Consider the following 27,321-nt stretch of genomic DNA (forward strand, 5'->3'; position numbering starts at 1 on the left):
GCTGGGACTATAGGCGCCCACCACAATGCCCAGCTATTTTTTTTTTTTTTTTGGTTGTAGTTATCATCGTTGTTGTTTGGCAGGCCTGATCTGGATTCTAACCTGCCAGCTCTGGTGTATGTGGCTGGCGCCCTAGCTGCTTGAGCTACAGGTGCCGAGTTGCATTTTAAATGTTCTGATGAAGTCTTGGTCAAGAAGTTGGATTTTTGAGGTCCTGTTTGGAGGCAGAAATTTTATTATCACATTTGTGAGATGATTCATTTGCGGGTGGCCAGAACAGTTGTCTGCTCATCAGTAGAATAGACATTTCTTCATCTTCATTTCTTGATTGTACCCCTAACCCATTCTTCAAATAGGGTACTAGTCATCCATGTCCATTTGTTTGATCTCTAAGTGATGGGGAGATCTTTGGGCTTCAGGTTCTTGAATGCTGCATGGCCTTGCCTATTTACCAGTCACCAAGGGCATTAGTTTCTCTCAGGCTGAGCTACTGCAAAGCAGAACTATGGAATGTTCTTTGGAAAGTTTTCTGCTCTTAGATTTGTTACCCTTCATGACGATGCCCCTGACAGGCATTGCCTCAAAAAAAAAAAAAAAAAAAGAGTCCACACTTGACAGTGTCAAAGATGGGAAGTTCAGGAACTTTTTGATGCATTCTTCCACAACTTCTAAAGAAACTTCATTGGATTCACCACCCAAGACTTTCTGGGAGATCTCATGTCACAGTTTAAATTCTTGAGCCAACAACTTGATGTGTGGAAATCTGCCACCTCGAATTCCTTTGTGAATTTTTTAGCAACTTCTTGGATCATTGGCCCAGAGATTTGGGTGTTGACTGCCCTTATTTGTTTGAACCAGCTTAATGTGGCTTTGTTGACTCCATTGAGGGAGGTTTTCCTTTTCCACTGTAGGTCCCCACTTTTCCTCACCATATCTCTCTAGGTACTCATGTTCACATTTGTGGATATTGCTAACTGGTCTTGCTAGCACCAAAATGTTCTGCTGTCTTTCTTTGCTCCATTCCAGAAAATGTAGAAGATCAATCTTTTCCTTTAATGTAATCATTTTGAGTTCTTTCCTTTGGGGCTATCATGTATCAATTAACTATAATTTTTTTTCGGTAATTGGGATGTACTCACAATTCTGATGACCAGTCCTTAATGTTGAAAAATATCTTCTTAGCCGGGCGTTGTGGCGGGCGCCTGTAGTCCCAGCTACTTGGGACGCTGAGGCAAGAGAATCGCTTAAGCCCAGGAGTTAGAGGTTGCTGTGAGCTGTGTGAGGCCACGGCACTCTACCAAGGGCCATAAAGTGAGACTCTCTCTCTACAAAAAAAGAAAAAAAGAAAAATATCTTCCACATGGGGCGGCGCCTGTGGCTCAGTCGGTAGGGCACTGGCCCCATATACCAAGGGTGACGGGTTCAAGCCCGGCCCCGGCCAAACTGCAACCAAAAAATAGCCGGGCGTTGTGGCGGGCGCCTGTAGTCCCAGCTACTCGGGAGGCTGAGGCAAGAGAATCACTTAAGCTCAGGAGTTGGAGGTTGCTGTGAGCTGTGTGAGGCCACAGCACTCTACTGAGGGCCATAAAGTGAGACTCTGTCTCTACAAAAAAAATAAAAATAAAAATATCTTCCACAACATAAACCAACACATGGTAACAAATAAATCATGAAAAAAGTACTTATACTAAAGAAAAAAATAATACAAGAAAGGGACAAAATCCATAGCTTTTACCCCTTGGTACAGAGTGGACTCAACTGGTCGAGTTACACAGAGAAAATTAATATTGTGTGTCATAGTACAAGTGGTCAAGATAAAGCTTACAAAGATTGTGAACTCATCCTAGAAAAAGTGCTACATACCTTATTGCTGGAAATCACTGCAGTTACCTTTGAAATACTGTCCTTGGGAAGCTGTGCACCTGTGCCAGTGTCTAGTCCACCCATCAAAGCAATTTTGGAACTCTTTTTCTGGAATAGCCTCAGAGCTGTTGTCCTACAAAATCTGACAAGTTTGCAAACTCGTCTTAGAAAAAGTGCTTTGAAGGGTGGACTAAGGCATTGGCTTTGATGCAGAGCTAATTTAAGGGGAGTACTTTAAAGGTGATTGTAGTGATAATCAGCAGTGAGGTACGTGGCACGTTTTCTAGGATGAGTTTGTAAACTTAATTGTCTGACTTTGTAAAGAACTCCATATATAGAAATCAGTCTTCCAGGCTGGGTGCCTGTAGCACAGTGATTATGGTGCCAGCCACATATACTGAGGCTGGCAGGTTTGAACCCAGCCTGGGCCAGCTAAGCAACAATGACAACTGCAACAGAAAAATAGCCAGACATTGTGGCAGGTGCTTGTAATCCCAGTTACTTGGGAGGCTGAGGCAAGAGATTGGCTTAAGCCCAAGAGTTTGAGGTTGCTGTGAGCTATGACGCCATAGCACTCTGCCGAGGGAGACATAGTGAGACTCTGTCTCAAAAAAAAAAAAAAAAAGAAATGAGTCTTCCACTGAGTACATGTGGTATATGTCCAGTCTAGGAAAATTAGGTCAACATAAGAAGGTGGTCAGTGTAGGGAGGTGGGCAGCTGTAGGGTTCTATTTAGCATATCTGTGTTTGGATTAGGGGATATTGTGGTGATAAGAAAGCAAATTACTTACTTTTGAAAGCTCTGTTAAATTAAAGTCTTTTTCTCTGCATAGTAAGTAGTTATATATGAATCTTGAGTCTTGAAATAATTTTCAAGGAAATCACTTGCAAACAAACAAATGTTATTGTATATATTCTAGGTGGCTATACTTGATTACTTCCTAAAATTAATTCTAAACAGTATTAAAGTGGATTATGAATATATCTTCATGAATTTATCCTAATAATTAGTGTCCATTTGTTTGTATTAGTGCCTTTGTATTCCTGAAAGTGCAGTTCTTTTGGAATCTAGATAATTATTAGGGAATGCTTTAAAACCCACTTTTTAAAATCAGCATGTCTCAATGGAATAATGGTGGAAGAGAATGATCTTATTCTCTTACCTGGTTTTACTTGTTGATCTAAAATATTTTATTGAGTTTTAAAAAATTGTAATTGAACCCTAAAACTTTTGTAAACAAGTATATAGAATTTAGAAATCCAAGAAATGGACACATACTGCCTGGTTGGCATTTATTTTGCCTCTGTGTTAATGGTATGAGAGAGAGGTGTTGAAAGTGCCAAACCATTTCCTGCAGTGGCTTCAAAGTTAAATTATTTCCTTACTTTGTAAGCTAGTCCATTTTCTTAAAGAACACATAGTATTTAATAGTTATGGTTACCTTGAGGAATAACCAAAATCAGGCTTTAAATGTACCTTTCTTTCCAGGGAAAATGCTAACAAGACCATCTTTAGTAGAGACAAATATCTTTGAGATATATTTCATGTCAGCAGAGAGTCAATTGTGGGTAGTATAAATACTATTTTGATTATTATCTTTTTTAAATTAAATCATAGCTGTGTACATTAATGCAATCGTGGGGTACAATGTGCTGGTTTTATATACAATTTGAAATATTTTCATCAAACTGGTTGACATAGCCTTCATGGCATTTTCTTAGTTATTGTGTTAAGTTATACTATTTAAGTTATACTATTAAACGTAACAGATTTATGTCATCAGCAGAAAATATCTTTTTTATTTGTATAATGTTTTTATACCTATTGGTCATCTATTCAAGAGGAATGATTATCACAGATGGAGGTCCTTATCTATTTTTTACTTCTCCCAAACTCCACATAAGTTATGTTTAATAAATTCATGTTAATTGTGGTCTAGTCTAACAAGTTTTTGCTCACTTGTTTAGCAATATATGCAGAAGGGGAAAGGTGAGCTAGAAGTTCTCATTAATGCAATATTATAAACTGAAAATCCCTAACCAGGTAATAAATAATAACTCATATCTAATCTCTTTCTTCTTTCTTATTTTAGTAGACAAACTAGTTGGGTTTTTGTGGTTGTTGCTTTTTATAAGATTTCGTTGTCCTGGCATAATTGAAGTAAGTCTTTTGTCCTTTCGATTTTTTTTTTATAGGCAGCACTATGTGCTGTTCATGTCATCAGGAAAGTTCCTGAACTTATGGAGATGTTTTTACCAGCAACAAAAAATTTATTGAATGAGAAGAACCATGGTAATGTAATTTGGATGCACTCATGAAGTATGGACAGAGAAAGGGAAAGAGAAAAGTCTTATGACTCTGTGTCTCAGTGCAGTGGAGTCATCTTTCCACTGTGTTTGGACACTTCTCCAGAAAGGTCTCCTCTGACAAATACTTTCTACTCATATATCCTAGTTTTTATACTTAGAGATTGATTCGTTCACAGTAAACTTGTCTTTCATTTCTGATCCTCTTTACTGTATAATAAATAACTATTAAAACCGGGCATTGGGAGGCTGAGGCGGTGGGAAGATTGCTTGTGGTCAGGGGTACAAGTCTGTAGTTTCCTATGATCATGCCTGTGAATAGACACTGCAATCTAGTCTGGGCAATATAGCAAGATTCCATCTTTAAAGAAATTACTATATTAAGTTACTAATATGCAGGGTAATGATCCTACCCTTGATTTAAATGTGTAAAACCCTTTTATTTCATGAATATTTTATAGTAAAAGAAAAACATTTTCTTCATTGTCATGTGATAAGAGTATTAAGATTTAAGAAAATTCGTTTGGATTGCTTCTGACAGGAATTTGTAATGGGTACTTAGATGTCTTCATATAAAACTTTTGAGGAATTAAATGATTTGTGACTTTTTTCAAACATTTTATTATTTTGAAATCAGTGAAATGAATTCTGAGCAAAGAAAATTTGTATGTCTTAAATGCTAAGAGGAAAAAATGGTATGGTATGTTTAGTTTGATTAAATCAGTGCTATGCTCTAAATGTACTTGTTGAACAAATGAATGTTTAGGGCATTTATTTATTACTTTATGAAAAGCATTCCTTTTACTGATGCTCAAGCACAAATTCACTTTGTCATCCATGATTAACCTCCGTTATTGATACATTTTATCTGGAAATTTTAAATCTTATTAAAATTAAGATTTTTTGCCTCTTGAATTATGTGTCAGAATTCAGCTAATAGCTTTTTATTAATATGGAGCAGATGATATCTAGCTTACATAGGCTGTGAGTATGTCTTTCTGGATATTCTCAAATGGAGAGACATATATTAGTTGTCATATTTTAATAATTGTTTTGGTCACATAATTGTTGAAAACATTGTGATTTGCCTGGCTTGGCCAGTATTAAATCAGCAGGCATCTGTTAAATTCCTCCTTTATGTTTACCTCAATGCCTAGATTCTTTGGGGGATTAAAAAGCAAAAGTAGCAACTATCCTTTTGTAATTGACCTTCAGGGACTCAAAGCTCTATTCTGTGAAGTTGAATAATTAGCTCTCATTTTTAGTTTGACTTGATCTTGCCTTTCAGGTGTCCTTCACACATCTGTAGTCCTCCTCACGGAAATGTGCGAGCGAAGCCCAGACATGCTTGCACATTTCAGAAAGGTAGGTGCCATTCTTATGCGTAAGCCTTTCTTGATTGAAAAGTGATTTTCCTGAAAAGTACATGATTTTCTCACTTATGATTTTCTTTTTGAAAGCAAGCTGTGGAGCCAAATAAAGGATTTAACCAGCCCTGCTGTGTGGTAGGGCCAGACGCCAGATTTAGGTATATAAGAACTGGCTCTAGTGTAGCGTTTTCCCTTTCATAATAGAAGTCTTCTCTCATTGTTGGCAGACACGCCAGTCGCTCACATGTTTTACCTGCTGTTTTCACATTTGAGTCAGGAAATGTAACCTAAGGTCAAATTACAAATAGCAATTGTGCATGTGTTTTTTTAAAAAGACAGATAATTTACTTTTTTTTTTTAAGATGAAAATTGCAATTGAAATTTGATTTTTATTTACTTTCGCCCCATTGTTCATTTTAAGCCATTGACTCCTATGATAGAAGTCCTAGCTTTCTGAAGTACCCCCTTTTCACTAGTATTTTAAAGGTGGACGTTTCTATTTCTGCACTTACTTTTAGAAGACAGTAGTAAGGAGGAATCAGAGAGGCACTGTTCTTTGGGTAATTACATGCATTCAATTCCTTTTATAGGATGCTCATCAATCCATAAATAGGACTCACTTTGTACTTTAGCTCTAATGAGGCTCTAACAGCAGTTCTTTTTTTTTTTTTTTTTTGTAGAGACAGAGTCTCACTTTATGGCCCTCGGTAGAGTGCCGCGGCCTCACACAGCTCACAGCAACCTCCAACTCCTGGGCTTAAGTGATTCTCTTGCCTCAGCCTCCCGAGTAGCTGGGACTACAGGCGCCCGCCACAACGCCCGGCTATTTTTTGGTTGCAGTTTGGCCGGGGCCGGGTTTGAACCCGCCACCCTCGGTATATGGGGCCGGCGCCTTACCGACTGAGCCACAGGCGCCGCCCTTTTTTTTTTTTTTTTTTTTTTGTAGAGACAGAGTCTCACTGTACCGCCCTCGGGTAGAGTGCCGTGGTGTCACACAGCTCACAGCAACCTCTAACTCTTGGGCTTACGCGATTCTCTTGCCTCAGCCTCCCGAACAGCTGGGACTACAGGCGCCCGCCACAACGCCCGGCTATTTTTTTTTTTTTTGTTGCAGTTTGGCCGGGGCCGGGTTTGAACCCGCCACTCTTGGCATATGGGGCCAGCGCCCTACTCACTGAGCCATAGGCACCGCCCCTAACAGCAGTTCTTTTTTTTTTTTTTTTTTTTGGCTTTTTTCTACCCTTAATGTTCATGTCTTGATTAAATTATTGTAATATAGTATGAGACCCTATCTGTCCCTAATGCTTGCTTTGTATGTTTTGTTCCTGTTGTCTGTTTGGAATCCTGCTGTATGTTAGAATGAAAAGGTAAGCATTAACCCTCTTTTAGATGGTGCATGCTGCATTAGGTCCTTAGTAGCTTTTGTGTATCCATCCACAAATGTGGCTTTTAAAATATACTAATGCTAAAGCTGTGCTTAATACTGTGAGTTATTTGTTCTGGCATTTTTGGCTAACTTCCTAGTCCAGTTTTGTCTTGTCACTTAAACTCCTGACTCCAAAGTCAGCCTTGGATTTCAGTTGCAGCCTTTCTTCAATTGTTAGCCTCCTTCTAGAACTGCCTTTCCTTTATATTCACTTGAGAAACTTAGAGCAGTTTCCCAGTGGCTTTGGTGATGGCAATTCCAGATCAGTCTGGAGTTTCGACACAAAACACTGCTCTTTTTGAAGTTGATACTTTAGAGTCATGTGTGGGTAACATCATATTTTAAAAAGCTCTGTATATACTTCTGAGCTTTCAGTTTGGTCTTAGAGCTTTCATTTTCCTCTTACCTGTGCTTCATCTTGCCCAGAAGTTTTAGAATATTTAAAGGATTTTGAGGTACAGTAGGTTGGCACCAACTGATTTTCATGGCTGCAACCTTTCCCTTTGTCATCTTATTTTGTTTGTCCTGTCATCAGTTTTAGTAACTTGGAATTACGTTTGAAAAATAAGTCTGGGTTCCAAGAATTTATATGCTAAACACTTAGATATTTGTGCTTTCTGTACAGGGTAATTTTATACATGATGTGCTGTCCTTTTGGCAGTAAATAAAACAATTTCTGAATGTAGTAGTCTGAGGAAAAAGAACTTCTCCAAGAAATAAACCTGATTTTAAAAAATAATTCGAGGTATATGTAGTACAAAATAGACCATTGGGAAGTAGCAAAGTGAGCTTGGTAACTAGATGGCCTTGGTTTTATGATAAAAATATTTATTTAAAGTGGTAAAATTGTATTCTTATCTCTAAGTTTGCCCACAGTTGACAAATTTAATGAGGACATTGTTTAGAATTTACAGATCTTCATAGCTTAGATATGTGTTATTATTGGAGTTGTTTGATAGGTTTTTGTTGATGTAACTGACTTATAAATCACTTAATTCCTAACTGCTATGACCAAACTTAACTAAAGCTCATGCAGATTGTGTTCTCTTGAATTTAGAAGTGGCTGACTATTTTGGGTGCATGCTTTGGGAATATTTTGGCTTTTCATTTCAGTCCTGATCCCTTTTTAGGCTTGGGAAATGGGGAGGGGCAGTGTCTAAATACAATGAGAAAAAATAATTGAGTGGTAGCAGAGTTGGGACTGTTCAGATTACTTACAAAAGAAATTGTGCAGTGTCCTTTGGATACTTTTTACTTAATTTTAGGTCATTAGAGTTGTTTATATAGCTCAATTGAGTTTTTATTTGGATTCTGGAAAAGTTTCTGTTATGGCAAACACTTTGGAGTAGGGTTTTAAGATCAAGTGATTGGGGCAGTGCCTGTGGCTCAGTGAGAAGGGTTCCGGCCCCATATACCGAGGGTGGCGAGTTCAAACCTGGCCCTGGCCAAACTGCAACAAAAAAATAGCCAAGTGTTACTGTAGTCCTAGCTACTCGGGCGCCTGTAGTCCTAGCTGCTCGGGAGGCTGAGGCAAGAGAATCGCCTAAGCCCAAGAGCTGGAAGTTGCTGTGAGTTGTGATGCCACGGCACTCTACCAAGGGGTACAAAATGAAACTATCTCTTAAAAAAAAAAGATCAAGTGATTGATCAACAGAAATGACTGCTAATATTTAAAGCATTTGTTAAGTTCAGCTTGGCAATAAAATTGTCTCTACTATGTGTTATAACTCTAGTGGATAAAGTAAAAGAAGGACAACAAGGAAATCCCTGGCTGTAAAGAAAGAATGTTTAGTTCCATTGGTACTAACAAGAAACTAGTGTGTATAAAAAGTGTTGAGGGCGGCGCCTGTGGCTCAGCGGGTAGGGCGCCGGTCCCATATGCCGGAGGTGGCGGGTTCAAACCCAGCCCCGGCCAAATTAAAAAAAAAAAAAAGTGTTGAAATTGGGCGGCGCCTGTGGCTCGGTCCGTAGGGTGCCGGCCCCATATACCGAGGGTGGTGGGTTCAAGCCCGGCCCCGGCCAAACTGCAACCAAAAAATAGCCGGGCGTTGTGGCGGGCGCCTGTAGTCCCAGCTACTCGGGAGGCTGAGGCAAGAGAATCACTTAAGCCCAGGAGTTGGAGGTTGCTGTGAGCTGAGGGCCATAAAGTGAGACTCTGTCTCTACAAAAAAAAAAAAAAAAAGTGTTGAAATTAAATTTCAATAAAAATCATGTCATGTGATTATGAGTGGGGAGAGGGAAATTATTCATGGCCTTACTATCTTCTTCTTTTTTTTTTTTTTTTTTTTTTTTGAGACAGTCTTACTATGTCACCCTCTGTAGAGTGCAGTGGCATCATAGCTCACAGCAACCTTAAACTCTTGGGCTCAAGTGATTCTCTTGCCTCAGCCTCCCATTTCGCTGGGACTACAGGTGCCCACCACAACGCCTGGCTATTTTTTCTTTTTGTTGTAGTTGTTGTTTGGCGGGCCCAGGCTGGGTTTGAACCCACCAGCTCCGGTGTATGTGGCTGGCGCCCTCGCTGCTGAGCTACAGGCACAGAGCCAAACCTAGTATCTTCTTAAGGTGAAGGATATTTTGTGTGTCTTTTCTGCTTTGGCATTCTCTGATGGTTAAAAAAGGACGTAACTAGCCCTATCTTAAGAAGAGAGAAGTTTTTCCTCTATTTGAGGCTGTGTATTCTAAAGCTATAATTTTAATAAAGTCATCAGTTACGTTTCAGTGTGATAACATCTTATATGCAGATGTTTGAATGGATAAACACTGAACTTGTTTGTGACACATAGGCATGTCAAGTTCTACAGAAGTAGAAATGAACTATGCCCCATCAGCATCTGTTTTACTTGGTTCCCATAGGCTTCCTAATTCACTGTTCTTTGTAATAATCTTGGCATATATAGCTCTGGAGTAAAAAAAAAAATCTGATTTGTTTTTATCCATATAAAAATACATACTTCTGGAGATCTTGGCCTAGGTACTCCTAAGTTATATTTATCAAACATCTACAGTGTGCTAGAATATCAGTAGAATTTGCTTGAACTCAGCCCCTTGTACCCTTTTTCTAAACCAAAGGATCTGCTTGTTTACGAGATGTTCTTTGATAATCACTGGTTTTTGATTCATCTTTCTTCTCTGCAGCTTGTGCCCCAATTAGTTCGTATTTTAAAGAACCTCATCATGTCCGGATATTCACCAGAACATGATGTTTCTGGTATCAGTGACCCCTTTTTGCAGGTGAGGTTGAAAGACAAAGTTTTGAATAAATGTCATATGAATTTAATAACTTTTGAATAGGCCATTTCCTTTCTTTTAAGATTGTATTGGGGGCAGTACTTGTGGCTCAGGGAGTAGGGTGCAGGCCCCATGTGCCAAGGGTGGCGGGTTTAAGCTTGGCCCTGGACAAACTGCAACAACAACAAAAAAGGTTGTATTGGGTAAAAATTCAGTACTTAATTAAATTAATTATATTAATAAATGACTAGTGGTATAAGTCTATGTTTTCTTAGATCAATAGGCTAAAATAAGAGTTTTTTTTTTTTTTTTTGTAGAGACAGAATCTTACTTTACCGCCCTTGGTAGAGTGCCGTGATGTCACAGGACTCAGAACAACCTCTAGCTCTTGGGCTTATGTGATTCTTTTGCCTCAGCCTCAAGAGCAGCTGGGACTACAGGCGCCCGCCACAATGCCCGGCTATTTTTTGGTTGCAGTTTGGCGGGGGCTGGGTTGGAACCCACCACCTTTGGTATATGGGGCCGGCGCCCTACTCACTGAGCCACAGGCGCTGCCCTAAAATGAGAGTTTTAATAGTCAAAATTATTTACTACTTACTTGAATTATCAATATAACAGAGCTCTGCAAGTAGTAGTATCCTTTAGCTATGGAGGGATGAACTGTGAGTTTTCTTTTAATAACAACTTCATCAGATATAGAAGCATGTATAGCTTTTTTAAAGATAATGTTTAAAATTCTTCTGTATGATTTTTGACAATTTCTGATGGGATATAAGACTTAAGTTATAAGTCATAAAGATGTAAGTTATTTAAATTTCATACCACATAAGTTTCTTTTGTGAGACTTAATTTGTTGACAGCTCTCATATTTTGCACATTAGGTACGAATTTTGCGGTTATTAAGAATTTTAGGACGAAATGATGATGACTCAAGTGAAGCTATGAATGATATATTAGCACAGGTGAGTAGACCAAATTTGTATCATACTGAATATTTCAGTTTAGCAGAGAGTAGAATGTTTATGGTTATATGGCGCAGTTTTTATTTGTGTTTCCTCATTGTTGGCTGTAATCACAAAATATCACTTGTTACCCTTAAATATTTGGGGGAATATTGTTTTTTTACTTACGTCCTTCCCTCTGTCTTTTCAGGTTGCCACTAATACAGAGACTAGTAAAAATGTAGGAAATGCTATTCTTTATGAAACAGTTTTGACTATCATGGATATTAAGTCGGAGAGTGGACTTCGGGTAAGTCATTTTAAATTTTTTCTTTCCTCTAAACTTTTCATTTAGAATAATTGACTTTGTGTTTGGTACTTTGGAATTGGATTCCACTTGGAGCTTGTGAACTAGAAGCTAGCTTCTAGCTTTAGAACTAGAAATGATATAAATGCTGTGGTTTTGGTATCTGAAGTGTTGTTCTCTCCCATTGAAGGCTTAATGTTTAACATTGTTATAATAGTAAACATCCCCACGTGAGAAAAAAAACAAAAATTCAAGTAGGGGAAGGGGAGAGGAGGGAAATTAGTAAACTCTTACCTAATGGGTACCATGTAAGGGTATAGAGTACATGCCCTGGGGGAAGGGCTCACCTACAACTTGAACTCTGCCTAACAAATGCAAAAATGTAACCTAATCATTTATAACCTCATATTAATTTGAACTTTTAAAAAAAAATTGAGTGTAATAAAATTTGGAAGCTCTTAGGTGTCTGTCATTAGGTTTACAGTAGATACCGTTGAGTCAAGAAAAGCTTTTACTAGAGGCACAGTTTGGGTTATACTCATCACTTGAAACAAGATGAGCTATCATATTTGAGTTAATTTGTATTTATTTTAAGAAATAAATGTATAGGCTCAGTGCCTATAGCTCAAGCGGCTAAGGCGCCAGCCATGTACACCAGAGCTGGCAGGTTGGAATCCAGCCTGGGCCTGCCAAAACAACATTGACAACTACAACCAAAAAATAGCTGGCGTTGTGACGGGTGCCTGTGGTCCCAGCTACTTGGGAGGTTGAGGCAAGAGAATTGCTTAAGCCCCGGAGTTGGAGGTTGCTGTGAGTTGTGATGCCAGGGCACTCTACCCAAGGCGACAGCTGAGGATCTGTCTCAAAAAAAAAGAAAAGAAAAGAAAAAAGAAATAAAACATATAGAGTAAGAAACTCAAGAAATACCAATGGTGCACAGGGAATAATATGTCAGCCTTGTAGCTTTCACATGTAACCTTTCAATTCTCCTTAGGCAATTAGAGGGGAAATCCTGTTACCGTTTTCAAACATAGTTTTTGAGATGTTTTGAGACACATGTTCAAATGTGTCTGTACATGCATAGTCTTCTTTTTTCTACTTTTAAAGTAAAACTATTTATTTGAAATAGTTTCAGACTCAAAGAAAATTTGCAGGAATGCTTCAGAGTTCTCATCCACCCTCTGTCTTTCACCTACCTTCCCCTAATCCTAACATCTTGTACAATTATAGCGTAAATACCAAAAGCAAGAAAATAATATTGGCACTATACTATTAAGTTATAGATTTTATTCAGATTTCACCACTTTTTTAAATTGATGTCGTTATTCTGTTGCAGAAGCCAGTCTATGAGCCCACGTTGCATTTAATTGTTATATCTCCCTCGTCTCCTCTAATTTGTGACAGTTCCTCTGTCTCCTTTTCTTGTCTTTTATAACTTTGACACTTTTTTTTTTTTTTTTTTTGAGACAGAGTCTCACTCTGTCACCCGTGATAGAATGGCGTGGCTTCATAACTCAGAGCAACTGCAAATTCTTGAGCTCAAGTGATCAGTCCTCTTGCCTCAGCCTCTTGAGTACTTGGGACTATAGGTGCCCGCCACAATGCCTGGCTAGTTTTTTATTTTTATCTAGAGGGTGGTCTCAGCCTTTCTTAGGCTGATCTCGAACTCCTGAGTTCAGGCAATCTGCCTGACTCTGCCTCCCAGAGTGCTAGGATTACAGGTGTGAGCCACCATGCCTGGCATATAACTTTGACACTTTTAAAGAGTACTCATTGGTTACTTTGTAGAATACTTCAATTTGGGTTAACTTTTTGTTTAAGTTACAGTCTCACTATTTCACCCTGGGTAGAGTGCTATGGCATCACAGCACTATCTATTCTTTTTATACCTTTTTATAAACTAATTGTCTTATTTCGTTTAGCATAATTCTTTCAGAGTTGATCCATGTTGTACCATGTGTCAGAATTCATTGTGTTTTAAGGGTTGCATAGTATTCCATTGTTGGATGTGCCCTAGTATATTTAGCAAATTGCTATTCTTGGACTTTTAGGATATCACCTAATATTTGTGGTTAGCAGTATTGCTGCAGTGCATCTTTATGTATATATACAATAATGTTTGTCAGTTAAATTTCTAGAAGTGGAATAGTTAAAGCAGAGAATATATATATATATATATTTTTTTTTTTTTTTGTGGTTTTCAGCCAGGGCTGGGGTTGAACCCGCCACCTCCGGCATATGGGACTGGTGCCCTACCCCTTTGAGCCACAGGCGCCACCCACAGAGAATATATTTTTATCTTATGATTGGCTAGATTTTTCTCCAAAGAGGCTGTACTAGTATTATTCTTTTACTAACAATATCAAAACCGTGAAACAATTATCCTTCACTTGCTATTGAAATATAATATGATTTTAAGAGTTGGCTTTTAGATATCTTTAAGATATTTTTCTTTTTTTTACTAACAGTCTATAAAGTTCAGTCACTATCTTTATTTTATTTAATTAATTAATTAATTTTTTTGAGACAGAGTCTTGTCATGTCACCCTCAGTAGAGTGCCATGGCATCACAGCTCACAGCAACCTCAAACTCTTGGGCTTAAGTGATTCTCTTGCCTCAGCCTCCCAAGTAGCTGGGACTACAGGCACCTGCTACAATGTTTGGCTATTTTTTTGTTGCAGTTGTCATAGTTGTTTAGCTGGCCTGGGCCGGGTTCGAACCTGCCAGCTTTGGTGTATGTGGCCAGGGGTGTAACCACTGTGCTACGGGCACCAAGCTCAGCCACTATCTTTAAATTGTTTGCCCCACCAGAGAAGAGGAGGTGGTCCTTAGAGTCAGGAAACAGTATAAATATTTAATTTGCCCACACTTTTAACCTGTGTTATTTCTGTCTAGGTTCTAGCCATAAATATCCTCGGTCGTTTCTTATTGAACAACGACAAAAATATTAGGTAAGTCAACTAAAACATACCTTGTCTGTTGGGTATTATAAACCTATAGTATTTTCAAGAGTGACTTTGATCAAGTTTACACATGTTAAGTGAGCTACCTAGAACTTCAACTTAGAATTTTTTGTTTAGTCTCATCTTGAGACTGCTATTTTGTGAGGAATTTGAGGATTTGCCTCCTGGCTTACTTCTTCTTCTATTCTGTAAATCAGAAGTCAGCAAAAATTTTCTATAAAGAGCCAGGTGGTAAATATTTACGTTTTATGGGCTATAAGGGCTCTGTGGCAAGTACTTAACTCTGCACCTTAGTATAATATCAAACATAGAAAACATGTAAATGATGAATGTGGTTCTGTTCAGTAATGATTGAGTTACAAAAACAGCAGAGGGCTGGATTCTAGTTTGTTTGACTAAACAGGTGGACTCTATAGTTTGTTTGACTTCGGCTCTAAATTAAGAAGAAAACTATAACACTTCAACTATAACACAAATCTGGAATGTCTTTATGAACTCCAGCTAGGTTTTTTAAGTAGATAAATTAATTGATCAGTGTTGTCTTTTGTTTTGTTATTTCCTATTTATAGTATGTGTTGTTTGCCTGTTTTTTCTAATAAGGAAGAATTTTTCAAATCATATTAAGAAATGATGTGGAAATAATCATTGTGGCATCCTGAATTAATTATCTTCTCCTTCTAAAATAATTTTTAAACACTAGGATCTTAAACTCAGTTTGTATAGAGGCAATTTTGGTGCTAATATCAAAAGCAGGGAAAATGCAATGGTTAAATTAAAATAATTTTCTCTTGCATGCAGTTGGAAGCTAAGGCAACCTGAAAAGGCATATCGAATGCTATTTTGTTTTATTATTTGGAAATTTTTGAAAGAATTGAAGATTAAATTGACTTGCCCATGAATGCAAATCTAAATCCAGGTCTTCTCTTACTTGCTGCTGTTTTAAATTATGGTATCTTTTATTGCTTTGTCGTCGTTCTTTTTTTTTTTTTTTTTGGCCGGGGACAGGTTTGAACCCGCCACCTCCAGCATATGGGACTGGTGCCATACTCCTTGAGCCACAGGCGCCGCCCCTTTGTCGTTGTTCTTGTGGGGATAGGTTCTTGCTATGTTGTCCAGGCTGGTCTTGAACTCCTGGGCTCAGGTGATTCTCCTGCTATGGCCTCCCAAGCACTGGGACTGTAAGCGTGAGCCGCCATACCTGACCTCTTCAACCTTTAGAATTTTATCTTTAGAATCGCTAACTCTGTCTTAAGGTATTTAAAAGTATATGCCTTTTCTCTTACCCATTAGATGTCTTTGTTTTCATTATTTAAGCAGAGGAAAACTGTCCCGAATTTTACATCTTAACACTGTTATTCTGCAACTTTGTTTCATTCAGATATGTAGCTCTGACTTCTTTGTTGAAGACGGTGCAGACAGATCATAATGCAGTACAGAGACACAGAAGCACAATCGTGGACTGTCTTAAAGATCTGGATGTCTCAATAAAACGGTAACAAACTGAGGATCTTTATCTATATAGTGTTTTTGGTAAATTAAGTGACAAAAACTGATTATTAATGGTTCTGTCCTTCCTCTGGACCTCACCCTAATGCTTTATAGTAGTTTTGAGAACTAGACATTTATGTGTTTAATCATAGGGTTTACAGGTGAACCTCTGCAGAGTGAGTCCTTTTTTAGAAAGGATTGGCAGGGAGAAGTTTAGGTCAATTGAGGGGGCCAGCAAGAGATAGTTAAGTGCACTATCTTAAGTGCACTAGTGAAGTTATTTTTGCTTCTTTGGTGAAAATAGCAGGTACAGATAAGCTGGGCAGAAGTTGACTTAACAGAGGTACTGTGCTTTGTGTGTTGGGGGATGAAAATAAGGAGTGATCCATCGGCTCAGTGTCTTAGCACAATGTCGAAACTCAAATTGCTGACAACACACATTTTTACAGTACTTATGCCCCCAGGATCTAGAATGCAGCCCGTGTTTTAGAACAGTGTATCCTAAGATGACTGTAGGCAGCATAGTACTCTCAAAAGGCATACATCTCATCCCTCATAGGAGTAATTCTAGTAATTCTTAAAACTGTAGACATTTGTAAAACCTAATTATAATTGGCTTCAGTGAACTTTTTGATGTATATACCAATTCAGAAAAAAGTAGATTTAAAATGATCTCTGAAATCATTCAGTTAGCAAAGATTTATTGATATTGAGTTCCTTTTATTTGCAGTGAACAAGTGCTAAGTGCTTGCACAATGAAAAGATAGACCTGGACTTAGTAACATCAACTTTTATATAGAGCTTTATAAAGCTTTTATAAACACCCTCTCAGTTGGTTCTCAGACCAAGCCAATGGGAGAACCTAGGTTAGGCAATTACTTCTAGCCCCAATTAAGAATTTAGTTAATATAGAGTCCTGAAGGGATCAAAGGCTTACCAGGAATGGATATTAGCCTTCTGACTCCTATTGTGTTGTTTTTCTGTAGCTCATCCTGGCTTTGAATTCCAAAGATCCTGGAGATTCAGATTAAGTGCTCAGAGTCTGGGGGCAGACTCCCTCATTTCAAATCTAGCTGTCTTTATTAGACCCAGTCAAAGTACTTAAACTTTCATTGCCTCAGTTCCCTCATATATAAAATGCAGATAGAAGAACACCCACTTCATGGGGTTATGTAGTATTAAATGGATCAATATATGTAAATTATTTAAGTGCTATATAAGAGTTAGCTATTATCTCTCTTAGGACTGAATTTTTGTTGCTTTTATATTAGCTAAGAACCTTAGTAAATTCTTTGTTTTAAATTAGTATTTCTGAAAGTTAGTGTACATACAATGTTTGAAATTATTGACCAAATATAAAAAGATGCACACAGTAATCTTATTACTTGTATATATTAAACATTTTCATTTTGTCATCGCCAAATTTGATAGGCAGTTACAGAAAATCTTATTTGCCCTCATAGCACACGCCATTTTCTTCCTTTTCATAGCCTTTATTCCCTTTGAGTTTGTTTTTAATTTAATTTTCAGTATCCCACCCCCCCCTTTTTTTTTTTTTTTGGCAGATTTTGACCAGGACCAGGTTTGAACCTGCCACCTCCAGTATATGGGGCCAGCGCCCTACTCCTTTGAGCCACAGGTGCCGCCCCTAGTATCCCTTTTGATGTAAACTATATTACTTCATCTTTACACAGAAGTAGGACATAATAGATGTAGAGTGTGGTGACTTTAACATGTCACATTTTTAAGGAATAATGCAGAGAGGTGTTATCATTGGGTAATGATTTAGTTGCCCCTCCTTTTACGCCTCTTAAGTAATTCTAAATTTCAGCTTCATGGAATAGAATATGGAACCCACACTACAAATTGAAGAAAAGTAATGAATGAAGATAGAAAATATCAAAACTAACTTTGATTACACAAGAGTAAATCTCTTTGGTTATCTTGCATACAGAGTTTGGCATTACACGATTGTGCAAGGACATTAACACATCTGCCAGTGCTTGGTGCTCAGAGAGAAAATACCTGGGTCTTTGTTTCATTGCTACTGTAAATATCATAACTTTTTTAAAATTTTTCTTCTCTGCAAGGCGTGCAATGGAATTGAGTTTTGCCCTGGTAAATGGGAATAATATCCGAGGCATGATGAAGGAATTACTTTATTTTCTGGATTCATGTGAGCCAGAATTTAAAGCAGACTGTGCATCTGGAATCTTTCTTGCTGCAGAAAAGTAAGATTTAATTTTTACTTTATTGGTAAAAAGCTTGGAACTTTTTGGGGAGCATCTTTAATAGATAGGGCATATGCTGTAAATATGTTTAAAACATAACATTTATTTCAAGCTCCCAATTATAAGTTACCTTTGAGAAGGCTGTTATATCCAGCATTCAAGTATGTTAAGACTAAAAAAATTCCCACGTTTATGAAATCTTCTCCTTTATCTGTTTTTTTAATCTCTCATCTCTGATGCCATTTTTATGAAGGGAATAGAAAAGTTACAGTATTTGGGCTGGGTGCCATGGCTCATGCCTGTAATCCTAGTAATTTGGGAGGCTGAGGCGGAGGATTACTTGAGGCCAGGAGTTTGAGACCAGCCTGGGCAACATAGTGAGACGTCATCTCTACAAAAAGTAAGGAAAAGGAGCTGGATGTGGTGGCTAGTGCCTATAATCCCAGCTAGTCTGGAGGCTGAGGTAGGAGGATTACTTGAGCTCAGAAGTTGAAGTTACAGTGAGCTATGGTCACAGTGCTGCACTCCAGTGTCGGTGACTATGCGAGATCCTATCTCTGTTTAAAAAAGGAAGAAGGAAAAGTAGAAATGGGAATCATAGCATGGGAATTGTAGTTCTATGCAAAACCTAAAGGAGGAAGTACTTCAAGAGTTTAGCAATATATTGTCTCTTTCTTCCATTATAAATTTGAGGAAATGATCCCGGTGTGGTGGCTTATGCCTGTAATTGTAGCACTTTGGGAGGCTGAAGCAGCTGGATTGCTTGAGCTCAGGAGTTCAAGACTAGCCTGAGCAAGAGTGAGACCCCATCTCTACTAAGCAAACAAAATAGAAAAACTAGCTGGGCACTGTGGCAAGTGCCTGTCGTCCCAGCTATTTGGGAGGCTGAGGCAAGAGGATCTCTTGAGCCCAAGAGTTTGAGGTGGTTGTGAGAGCTGTGAGGCTATGGCACTCTACCCAGGGTGAGAGTGAGGCTGTGTCTCAAAAATCAATAAATAAATACATAAATATAAATTTGAGGAAATGAATCTGTAGTCTTGGTGTACCTGGATCTGAGAATAGTTCCTTTTCTTCTTTATTTTCTGCTCTAACTATATGATTTGTTTTCTGTGAAACTGAAGTTCCATTTCTCAGCTCAGCAACTCTATTACAGTATAATGGGAAACATCTGAGTTTGACTATATACCATTTCATCACTCTTTGAAATGGTATTTGCTGCTAGGTTTGAAGCTGAAATGTCTCCAAATGTACTTGCTTATCCAGAGAACCTAGAAAAGACTTGAGGACAGGATTTTTGAAAGTCATTGAATATAGTATACTTTACCGGTTCCAATTTTTTCACCCTATGCCCTTTTTTTCCTCAGGTATGCACCTTCCAAACGGTGGCATATAGACACAATTATGCGTGTTTTGACAACGGTAAGTAGCTTTTCTCAGTCAGCCTAATACTAAATACACTGTAACTAAAGCTAAATCAGTGTGAGGGAAAACAGAGATGGGAGGGTACAGTGGGATATGGGGCAGCTGTCCAAGCGTTTTAAGTAGAGTAGTCCGAGGAGGTAACATTTGAGCAGAGGCTTCAGTGAAGTGAGGATCTAGCCATGCAGATATCTTAGGGAAGAATATACTTTGCACTCTTCTAAGGTAGAAGCAAGCGTGACCTGTGTTGAGAGCAGCAGGAAGGCCAGTGAAGTCAGTAAAGTACAGGCAGGATGGAGGTCCGAGAGACAAGTAAGGGCCAGATTACATAGGGCCTCATAGTTTGGGTTTTATTTTGAATATTATAGGAAGTGATTGCAGAGTTTGGAATGACTAAATTTATTCATAATTTCTCATTCCTGTTTTAGAATGTATCCTATCTCTGGTATTCTTCCAGAATTTGGGGACTTCTCTGTTTTTTTTTTTTTTTAATACAATAATAGGGCGTAGAGATTTAAGAGTAAAAATGAAAGCATAGTGGCATACAAAGAAAATTTAACTATTTCTAAAAATGTCACCAGTAGTAGATACCATAGAGGAAAATACTTAAAATTTGAGGTAGAATTAAAAACTTGTATAGCGAAAGGGAAAAAATCTACAAATTTAAAAGGCAAATGACAACTAGGGGAAGGTATTGTTAGCATACAACAGCATGTTTTTATTTTTATTTTTGAAACATGGTCTCACTCTGTCGCTCAGGCTGGAGTGCAGTGGTGTGATCATAGCTCACTGCAACCTCAAACTCCTGGGCTTAGGCGATCCTCCTGCCTGAGACTCCTGAGTTGTGGGACTATAGGTGTGTGCCACCACACCCAGCTAATTTTTAAAATTGTTCTGTGGAAACAGGGTCTCACTGTGTTGCCCAGGTGAGTCTTCAACTCCTGGCCTCAAACAATCCTATTGCCTCGGCCTCCCACAAATGCTGAGATAACAGGTGTGACCACAGTGCCCATCTTACTATTTTGAATCTGTAAATAATTTACAGTTAATGGGAAAATGAAATAAATGGCTAATTAACATGTGAAAAAAATACTCTCACTAGTAAAGAAATAGTAAAGTAAAAGTGAGGTATCATTTTTTTCATATCATACTTTTCAATCTAATTGCTAGTATTAGAAAATAGTGATGTGGGCAGACTCTTCACTTTATGGGAGTAAGAAATGCCACCTTCTTAGTGATTAGTTTGGTAGCATGTAACAAATCTTAGATTATACCTTTTGATTCATTAATTAAAGTCTTAGGACTTTGGTTTGGAAAAAATAAAAGGACAAGTGTAGAAAAATGAAAAAAGAGAAATGTTTGCCCCAGTCTTATTTATAATAGGGGAAGACTGGAAACAACTGATTGTCCCCAAATGAGGATTATCGTGAAACATTTGTACAGAGGAAATGATGCTATTAAAATTATGATTTAGGGCGGCGCCTGTGGCTCAGTAAACAGGGTGCTGGTCCCATATACCGAGGGTGGCGGGTTCAAACCCAGCCCCGGCCAAACTGCAACAAAATAAAAGTAGCCGGGCGTTGTGGCGGGTGCCTGTAGTCCCAGCTACTCGGGAGGCTGAGGCAGGAGAATCACCTAAGCCCAGGAGTTGGAGGTTGCTGTGAGCTGTGTGACGCCACGGCACTCTACCGAGGGCAATAAAGTGAAACTCTATCTCTACAAAAAAAAAAAAAATTAATGATTTACACGTATTTGTTGCTGTGGAATTCTGTCTAGGACATATTAGTTTTCTAGTTTACTTACAATGAATTAATTTTGTAAAAGGTTAAAAGTTAATAGAAGTGAAAATTATATTTTTGTGAGGCCCCAAAGAAGGGAAATATTAGAGCTCATGAAGGAAAATGTTTAACAAAATAAAAACCATTTTTAAAAAATAAAATACTTGAGGAAAATACTTAAATACTCTAACAAGCATAACTGGGCTCCAACTTTTTATTTTTCCAACTGTACTGAAAATGAAAATGACTTGTCTTTTCTTAATATTATCAAGGGATTTTTCTTCTTTAGCTTATTGATGTGCTAGATTACATTTGTTGTTGTTGTTGTTTTTGAGACAGGGTCTTAACTCTCTTGCCCTGTGTAGAGTGTTGTGGCATCATAGCTCACAGCAGCCTCAAACTCTTGGGCTCAAGTGATCCTCTTGTCTCAGCCTCCTGAGTAGCTGGGACTACAGGCATGCACTATCTTGCCAGGCTAGTTTTTCTATTTTTAGTAGAGACAGGGTCTCATTCTTTTTCAGGCTGGTCTCAAACTCCTGAGCTCAAGGGATTCCTTTCACTTGACCTCCCAGAGTGTTAGGATTATAGTGAGCCACTGGGCTGGCCACAGTGTTTTATTTTTGAATGTCGAATGTTATTCTTACCTGGATTTATATCCAACTTGGTCATGGGTATAGTTCTTTTTATATATTGTTGGATTTGATTTGCCAATATTTTGTTGAGGATTTTTGCCTCTATGTCCACAGGAGATACTGGTCTGTACTTTCCTTGTAACGTCATCTTTGACATATGTATTATTTATAAGTATGCTGATTTAATGTCTAGGTATTTGGGCATTTTTTTTTCAGCTATCTTTGTATTCTTTATTTCTAGTTTAGCTTTGATGTGGTCTAAGAATATGCTTTGTATGATTTAAAAATGCTTTCTCTTTGTTCAGTGGGTTTGAGAAGAAAGTGTATTCTGCTGTTGTTGGATGAAACAGGCTATAAATGTCCATTAAATCATGCTGATGCTTTCTCCTACTTTAAGCACTCTGCTTTCTCTGGTTAGTAAAGAATGTAAATAAGTCATATCACAAATTGCCTACTTTTTGGCATCTCACATTTCCTTTTGATCATTTTCCTCTTGTGTTTTTTAACAGAAGTGAGCATCTCAATCCCACCCCCCTTTAAACTTTTTTGATCCTTTCCAAAATACACACGGGTAGGCCTGGTTTCGGTGTTGTAAATCAGATCTGCTGTTCTGTTTAGTAATGGGAGGTTGACCAAGGTTGGCTAATGTTAGGCACAGTTTGTACTGTTTGTGTGTCCTGTGCTGCCTAGTTATGCTCTAACAAGGCCAAGATTTACTTTCCTTGTGGGTTAAGTAGCTTTAATTTGTTTTGTGGTTGCAGAAAGTATCTCAGTTCTACTAGTGGAGAGGACATAAAAGAGACTAGGTTAAAAAAAAAAACAAACAGATAATTAAATACAAAACAGCTCCCATTCCTGAGGCTAATGTTGGGTTTATAATATTTGTAAATGCTAGCTTTTAAAGGAAAGTGTGGGCTGGGTGTGGTGGCTCACGCCTGTAATCCCAGTAGTCTGGGAGGCCTAGGCGGGTGGATTACTTGAGCTCACAAGTTTGAGACCAGCTTGAACAAAAAGTGAGAGACAACCCGCCCCCACCCCCCCAACCGTGTCTATTAAAAATAGAAAAACTGAGGCAAGAGGATCACTTGCCTCACATCACTTGCTGTGATGCCATGGCACTGTACCAAGGGAGACAGCTTGAGACTCTGTCTCAAAAAAATAAAGTGTGATGTTTAAAAAGCTTGCTTTTAAAAAGTCATTATTTATTTAATCCCTTTTATCTTATTTAGTACACCCCTTCTTCCTGGGGTTAGGTTACTTTGTTTTTATTTGTTAGGTGATGTCCAAGTTGTAGTTGAGTCTTTCACCCAGGGGAGGTAATACCCCCTTTTGTACTGTTTTATGTATATCCCTCCTCCTTCTATCCTTTAGAGGAGTAGTTCTCAACCTTCCTAATGCCGTGGCCTTTTAATACGGTTCCCGTGGGTCATGACCCACAGGTTGAGAACCGCTGCTCTAGAGTAACATGACTACTGTAGCTTACCGATCTGTTTTTTTTTCTTAGAATGTCTTATGACATGTAAAACTATCTAATGTTTAAAAAAAGTATGTGTACTTAGTATTTGTACCCTATAGCTTTGTAAGATGCATAAGATTATTGATACAAGCATATAATGTGATTTAATAAATCAGTATAATCAGGCACCCATTACCTCAGGCATTTATCATGCCTTAGGAACATTCCAATACCACCCTTTTAGTTATACTTTAAATTAAACTGTTCTGGCCAGGCACAGTGGCTCAAGCCTGTAATCCTGTTCTGGGAGGCTCAGAGAGGCAGATTGCTTGAGCTCAGGAGTTTGAGACCAGCCCAAGCAAGAGTGAGATCCCCCTCTCTACTAAAAATAGAAAAATTAGCTGAATGTTGCGGCATGTGTCTCTAGTCCCAGCTACTAGGGAAGCTGAGGCATGACTCAACCCCAGGACAACAGAATGAGACTGTCTTAGGAAAAAAAAAGTATACCCTAAGTTACTACTGATCACTTTGCTGTGCTATCAAATACTGTGCATTTTCTCTGTCTATGTTTTGTACCTGTTAACTATCCCCACTCCTTCCTCTTTGCTACCCTTCACAGCCTATGATAGCCATCATCCTTTTTGTCTCCTTGAGATCAAGACTATCTGATTTTTTAACCAGTGTTGGGGAGTTGTGGGAAGGGAGAGGTATTTGTAATTACGTTCTAGTGAATGTGTTTCTTAAATTTTTGAAATTTTTAGGCCTTAATCTATTTTCAGTAGAAAAGGAATTTTTTTTTGTATGTAGATATTTGTATTCTGCATTTAATAGGTTTCACTTATATCCATTCTAAGATGCACTGTAGGTGTGGCCCCACCCATTACCCTCTCTTACCCTAACCTCCCCTCTCCCTTGGCCCTTTCCCCATATTCTTGTGCTATAGTTGGGTTATAGCCTTCATATGAAAACTATAAATTAGCTTCACAGTAGGGCTGAGTACATTGGATACTACCTCCATCCATGTAAGCATGAAAGAGGTAAAGTCTCCATCTTTCTTTAAGGCTGCATACTATTCCATGGTATACATGTACCACAATTTGCTAGTCCAATCGTAGGTTGATGGGCACTTGGGCTTCTTCCATGACTTAGCAATTATGAATTGGGCTGCAATAAACATTCTGGTACAGATGTCTTTGTTATATTGTGATTTTTTTTGGTCTTCTGGGTATATACCTAGTAAAGGAATTATAGGATCAAATGGCGGGTCTATTTTTAGATCTCTAAGTGTTCTCTAAACATCCTTCCAAAAGGAACGTATTAGTGTGCATTCCCACCAGCAGTGTAGAAGTGTGCCCTTTTCTCCATATCCACACCAACATCTCTGGTTTTGGGATTTTGTTGTGTGGGCTACTCTTACTGAGGTTAGGTGATATCTCAAAGTAGTTTTGATTTGCATTTCTCTGATGATTAAGGATGATGAGCTTTTTTTCATGTGTCTGTAGATCCTGCATCTGTCTTTTTTAGAGAAGTTTCTCTTCAAGTCCTTTGCCCACCCTAAGATGGGATCACTTGTTCTTTTCTTGCTAATACGTTTGAGTTCTCTGTGGATTCTGGTTATTAAACCTTTATTGGAGGTATAACCTGCAAATATTTTCTCCTATTCTGAGGGCTGTCTGCTTGCTTTACTTGCTATGTTCTTGGCTGTGCAGAAGCTTTTTAGTTTGATCAGGTCCCATTAATGTATTTTTGATACTGCTTCAATTGCCTGGGGAGTCCTCCTCATAAAATATTCACCCAGGCTGATTCCTTCAAGAGTTTTCCCTGCAATTTCTTCAAGTATTTTTATAGTTTAAAGTTTAAATCTTTTATCCAGTGAGAGTCTATCTTAGTTAATGGTGAAAGGTGTGGGTCCAGTTTCAGTCTTTTACAGATTGCCAGCCAGTTCACCCAGCACCATTTGAGCACCATTTGTTAAATAGGAAATCTTTTCCCCACTGAATGTTTTTGACGGGCTTGTCAAAGATCAAATAACGGTAAGTAGCTGGATTCATCTCTTGGTTCTCTATTCTGTTCCAGACATCTACTTCTCTGTTTTTGTGCCAGTACCATGCTGTTTTGATCAAAATCGATTTATAGTACAGTCTCAGGTCTGGTAGTGAGATTCCTCCTGCTTTGTTTTTATTTCTGAGTAATGTTTTGGCTATTCGAGGTTTTTTCTGATTCCATATAAAATGAAGTATTCTTTTTTCAAGATCTTTAAAATGTGACAGTGGAGCTTTGATAGAAATTGCATTAAAATTATATATTGCTTTGGGTAGTATAGACATTTTAACGATGTTGATTCTTCCCAGCAATGAGCATGGTATGTTTTTCATTTGTTAACATCTTCAGCTATTTCCTTTCTTAAAGTTTCATAGTTCTCTTTATAGAGATCTTTCACGACCTTTGTTAGATAAACTCCCAAATACTTCATCTTCTTTGGCACTACTGTGAAAGGAATAGAGTCCTTGACTGTTTTTTTGGCTTGGCTATTGTTGGTATATATAAAGGCTACAGATTTATGGGTGTTGATTTTGTAGCCTGAGACATTGCTGTATTCCTTGATCACTTCTAAAAGTTTTGTAATAGAATCCCTAGTGTTTTCCAGATATACGATCATGTCATCTGCGAACAGTGAAAGTTTGATCTCTTCTGACCCTATGTGGATACCCTTGATTGCCTTTTCTTCCCTAATCACGATGGCTAAAACTTCCATTACAATGTTAAAGAGCAATGGAGACAATGGGCAACCTTGCCTGGTTCCTGATCTAAGTGGAAATGATTTCAGTTTAACTCCATTCAATACGATATTGGCTGTGGGTTTGCTATAGATGGACTCTATTAGTTTAAGTAATGTCCCTTCTATACCAATTTTCTTAAGTGTTCTGATCATGAAGGGATGCTGGATATTATCAAAAGCTTTTTCTGCATCAATTGAGAGAATCATATGGTCTTTATTTTTTAGTTTGTTTATGTGCTGAATTACATTTATAGATTTACGTATGTTGAACCAGCCTTGAGACCCTGGGATAAATCCTACTTGGTCGTGGTGTATAATTTTTTTGATGTGTTGTTGGATTCTGTTTGTTAGGATCTTATTGAGTATTTTGCATCAATATTCATTAGTGATATTAGTCTATAATTTTCTTTTCTTGTTGGGTCTTTCCCTGGTTTGGGGATCAAGGTGATGTTTGCTTCGTAGAATGTGTTGGGTGGTATTCCTTCTTTTTCTATATTTTGGAAGAGGTTTAGTAATATAGGTACTAGTTCTTCTTTAAAGGTTTGGTAGAATTCTGAAGTAAAGCCATCTGGTCCTGGGCTTTTCTTTTTAGGGAGATTTTGTATAGTTGATGTTATTTCAGAACTTGATATAGGCCTGTTCAACATTTCCATTTTGTTCTGGCTAAGTCTTGGTAGGTGGCGTACTTTCAAGTATTGGTACTTTCAAGTATTGGTCGATTTCTTTCAGATTTTCATATTTCTGAGAGTAAAGTTTCTTGTAATATTCATTAAGGATTTTTTTTAATTTCTGAGGGGTCTTTTGTTATTTCATCTTTACCATTTCTGATTGATGAAATTAGAGATTTTACTCTCTTTTTCCTGGTTAGGTTGGCCAAAGGTTTATCTATTTTATTGATCTTTTCAAAAAACCAACTTTTTCGATTTATTGATCTGTTGTATAATTCTTTTGTTTTCAATTTTATTTAATTCTGCTCTGATTTTGGTTATTTCTTTTCTTCTGCTGGGTTTGGGGTTGGAATGTTCTTCCTTCTCCAGTTGCTTGAGATGTCCCATTAAGTTATTAACTTCCTCTCTTTCTGTTTTCTTGAGGAAGCCTTGCAGTGCTATAAATTTCCCTCTTAGGACTG

At 38.0% G+C, this 27,321-nt stretch overlaps 1 protein-coding gene and 1 non-coding gene across 2 annotated transcripts in view; both read left to right on the forward strand.

Annotated features, from left to right (window-relative positions):
• AP1G1 (adaptor related protein complex 1 subunit gamma 1) overlaps window positions 1-27,321 on the forward strand; it is a 96,554-nt gene that overhangs the window by 46,963 nt on the left and 22,270 nt on the right. The window contains exons 5-13 of the mRNA XM_053606296.1: window positions 4,060-4,156; window positions 5,459-5,535; window positions 10,105-10,200; window positions 11,079-11,159; window positions 11,350-11,448; window positions 14,342-14,397; window positions 15,788-15,901; window positions 17,988-18,128; window positions 19,493-19,547. Of these exons, the coding sequence (XP_053462271.1) occupies window positions 4,060-4,156; window positions 5,459-5,535; window positions 10,105-10,200; window positions 11,079-11,159; window positions 11,350-11,448; window positions 14,342-14,397; window positions 15,788-15,901; window positions 17,988-18,128; window positions 19,493-19,547 (816 nt within the window). The remainder of the gene's footprint in view (window positions 1-4,059; window positions 4,157-5,458; window positions 5,536-10,104; window positions 10,201-11,078; window positions 11,160-11,349; window positions 11,449-14,341; window positions 14,398-15,787; window positions 15,902-17,987; window positions 18,129-19,492; window positions 19,548-27,321) is intronic.
• On the forward strand, window positions 16,252-16,337 carry LOC128580323 (small nucleolar RNA SNORD71). The gene has a single exon (XR_008378619.1). It is a non-coding gene; the product is annotated as a small nucleolar RNA SNORD71 (small nucleolar RNA).

This window comes from Nycticebus coucang, chromosome 2 (assembly GCF_027406575.1).
Source record: "Nycticebus coucang isolate mNycCou1 chromosome 2, mNycCou1.pri, whole genome shotgun sequence".
In the NCBI taxonomy this organism is placed as follows: domain Eukaryota; kingdom Metazoa; phylum Chordata; class Mammalia; order Primates; family Lorisidae; genus Nycticebus; species Nycticebus coucang.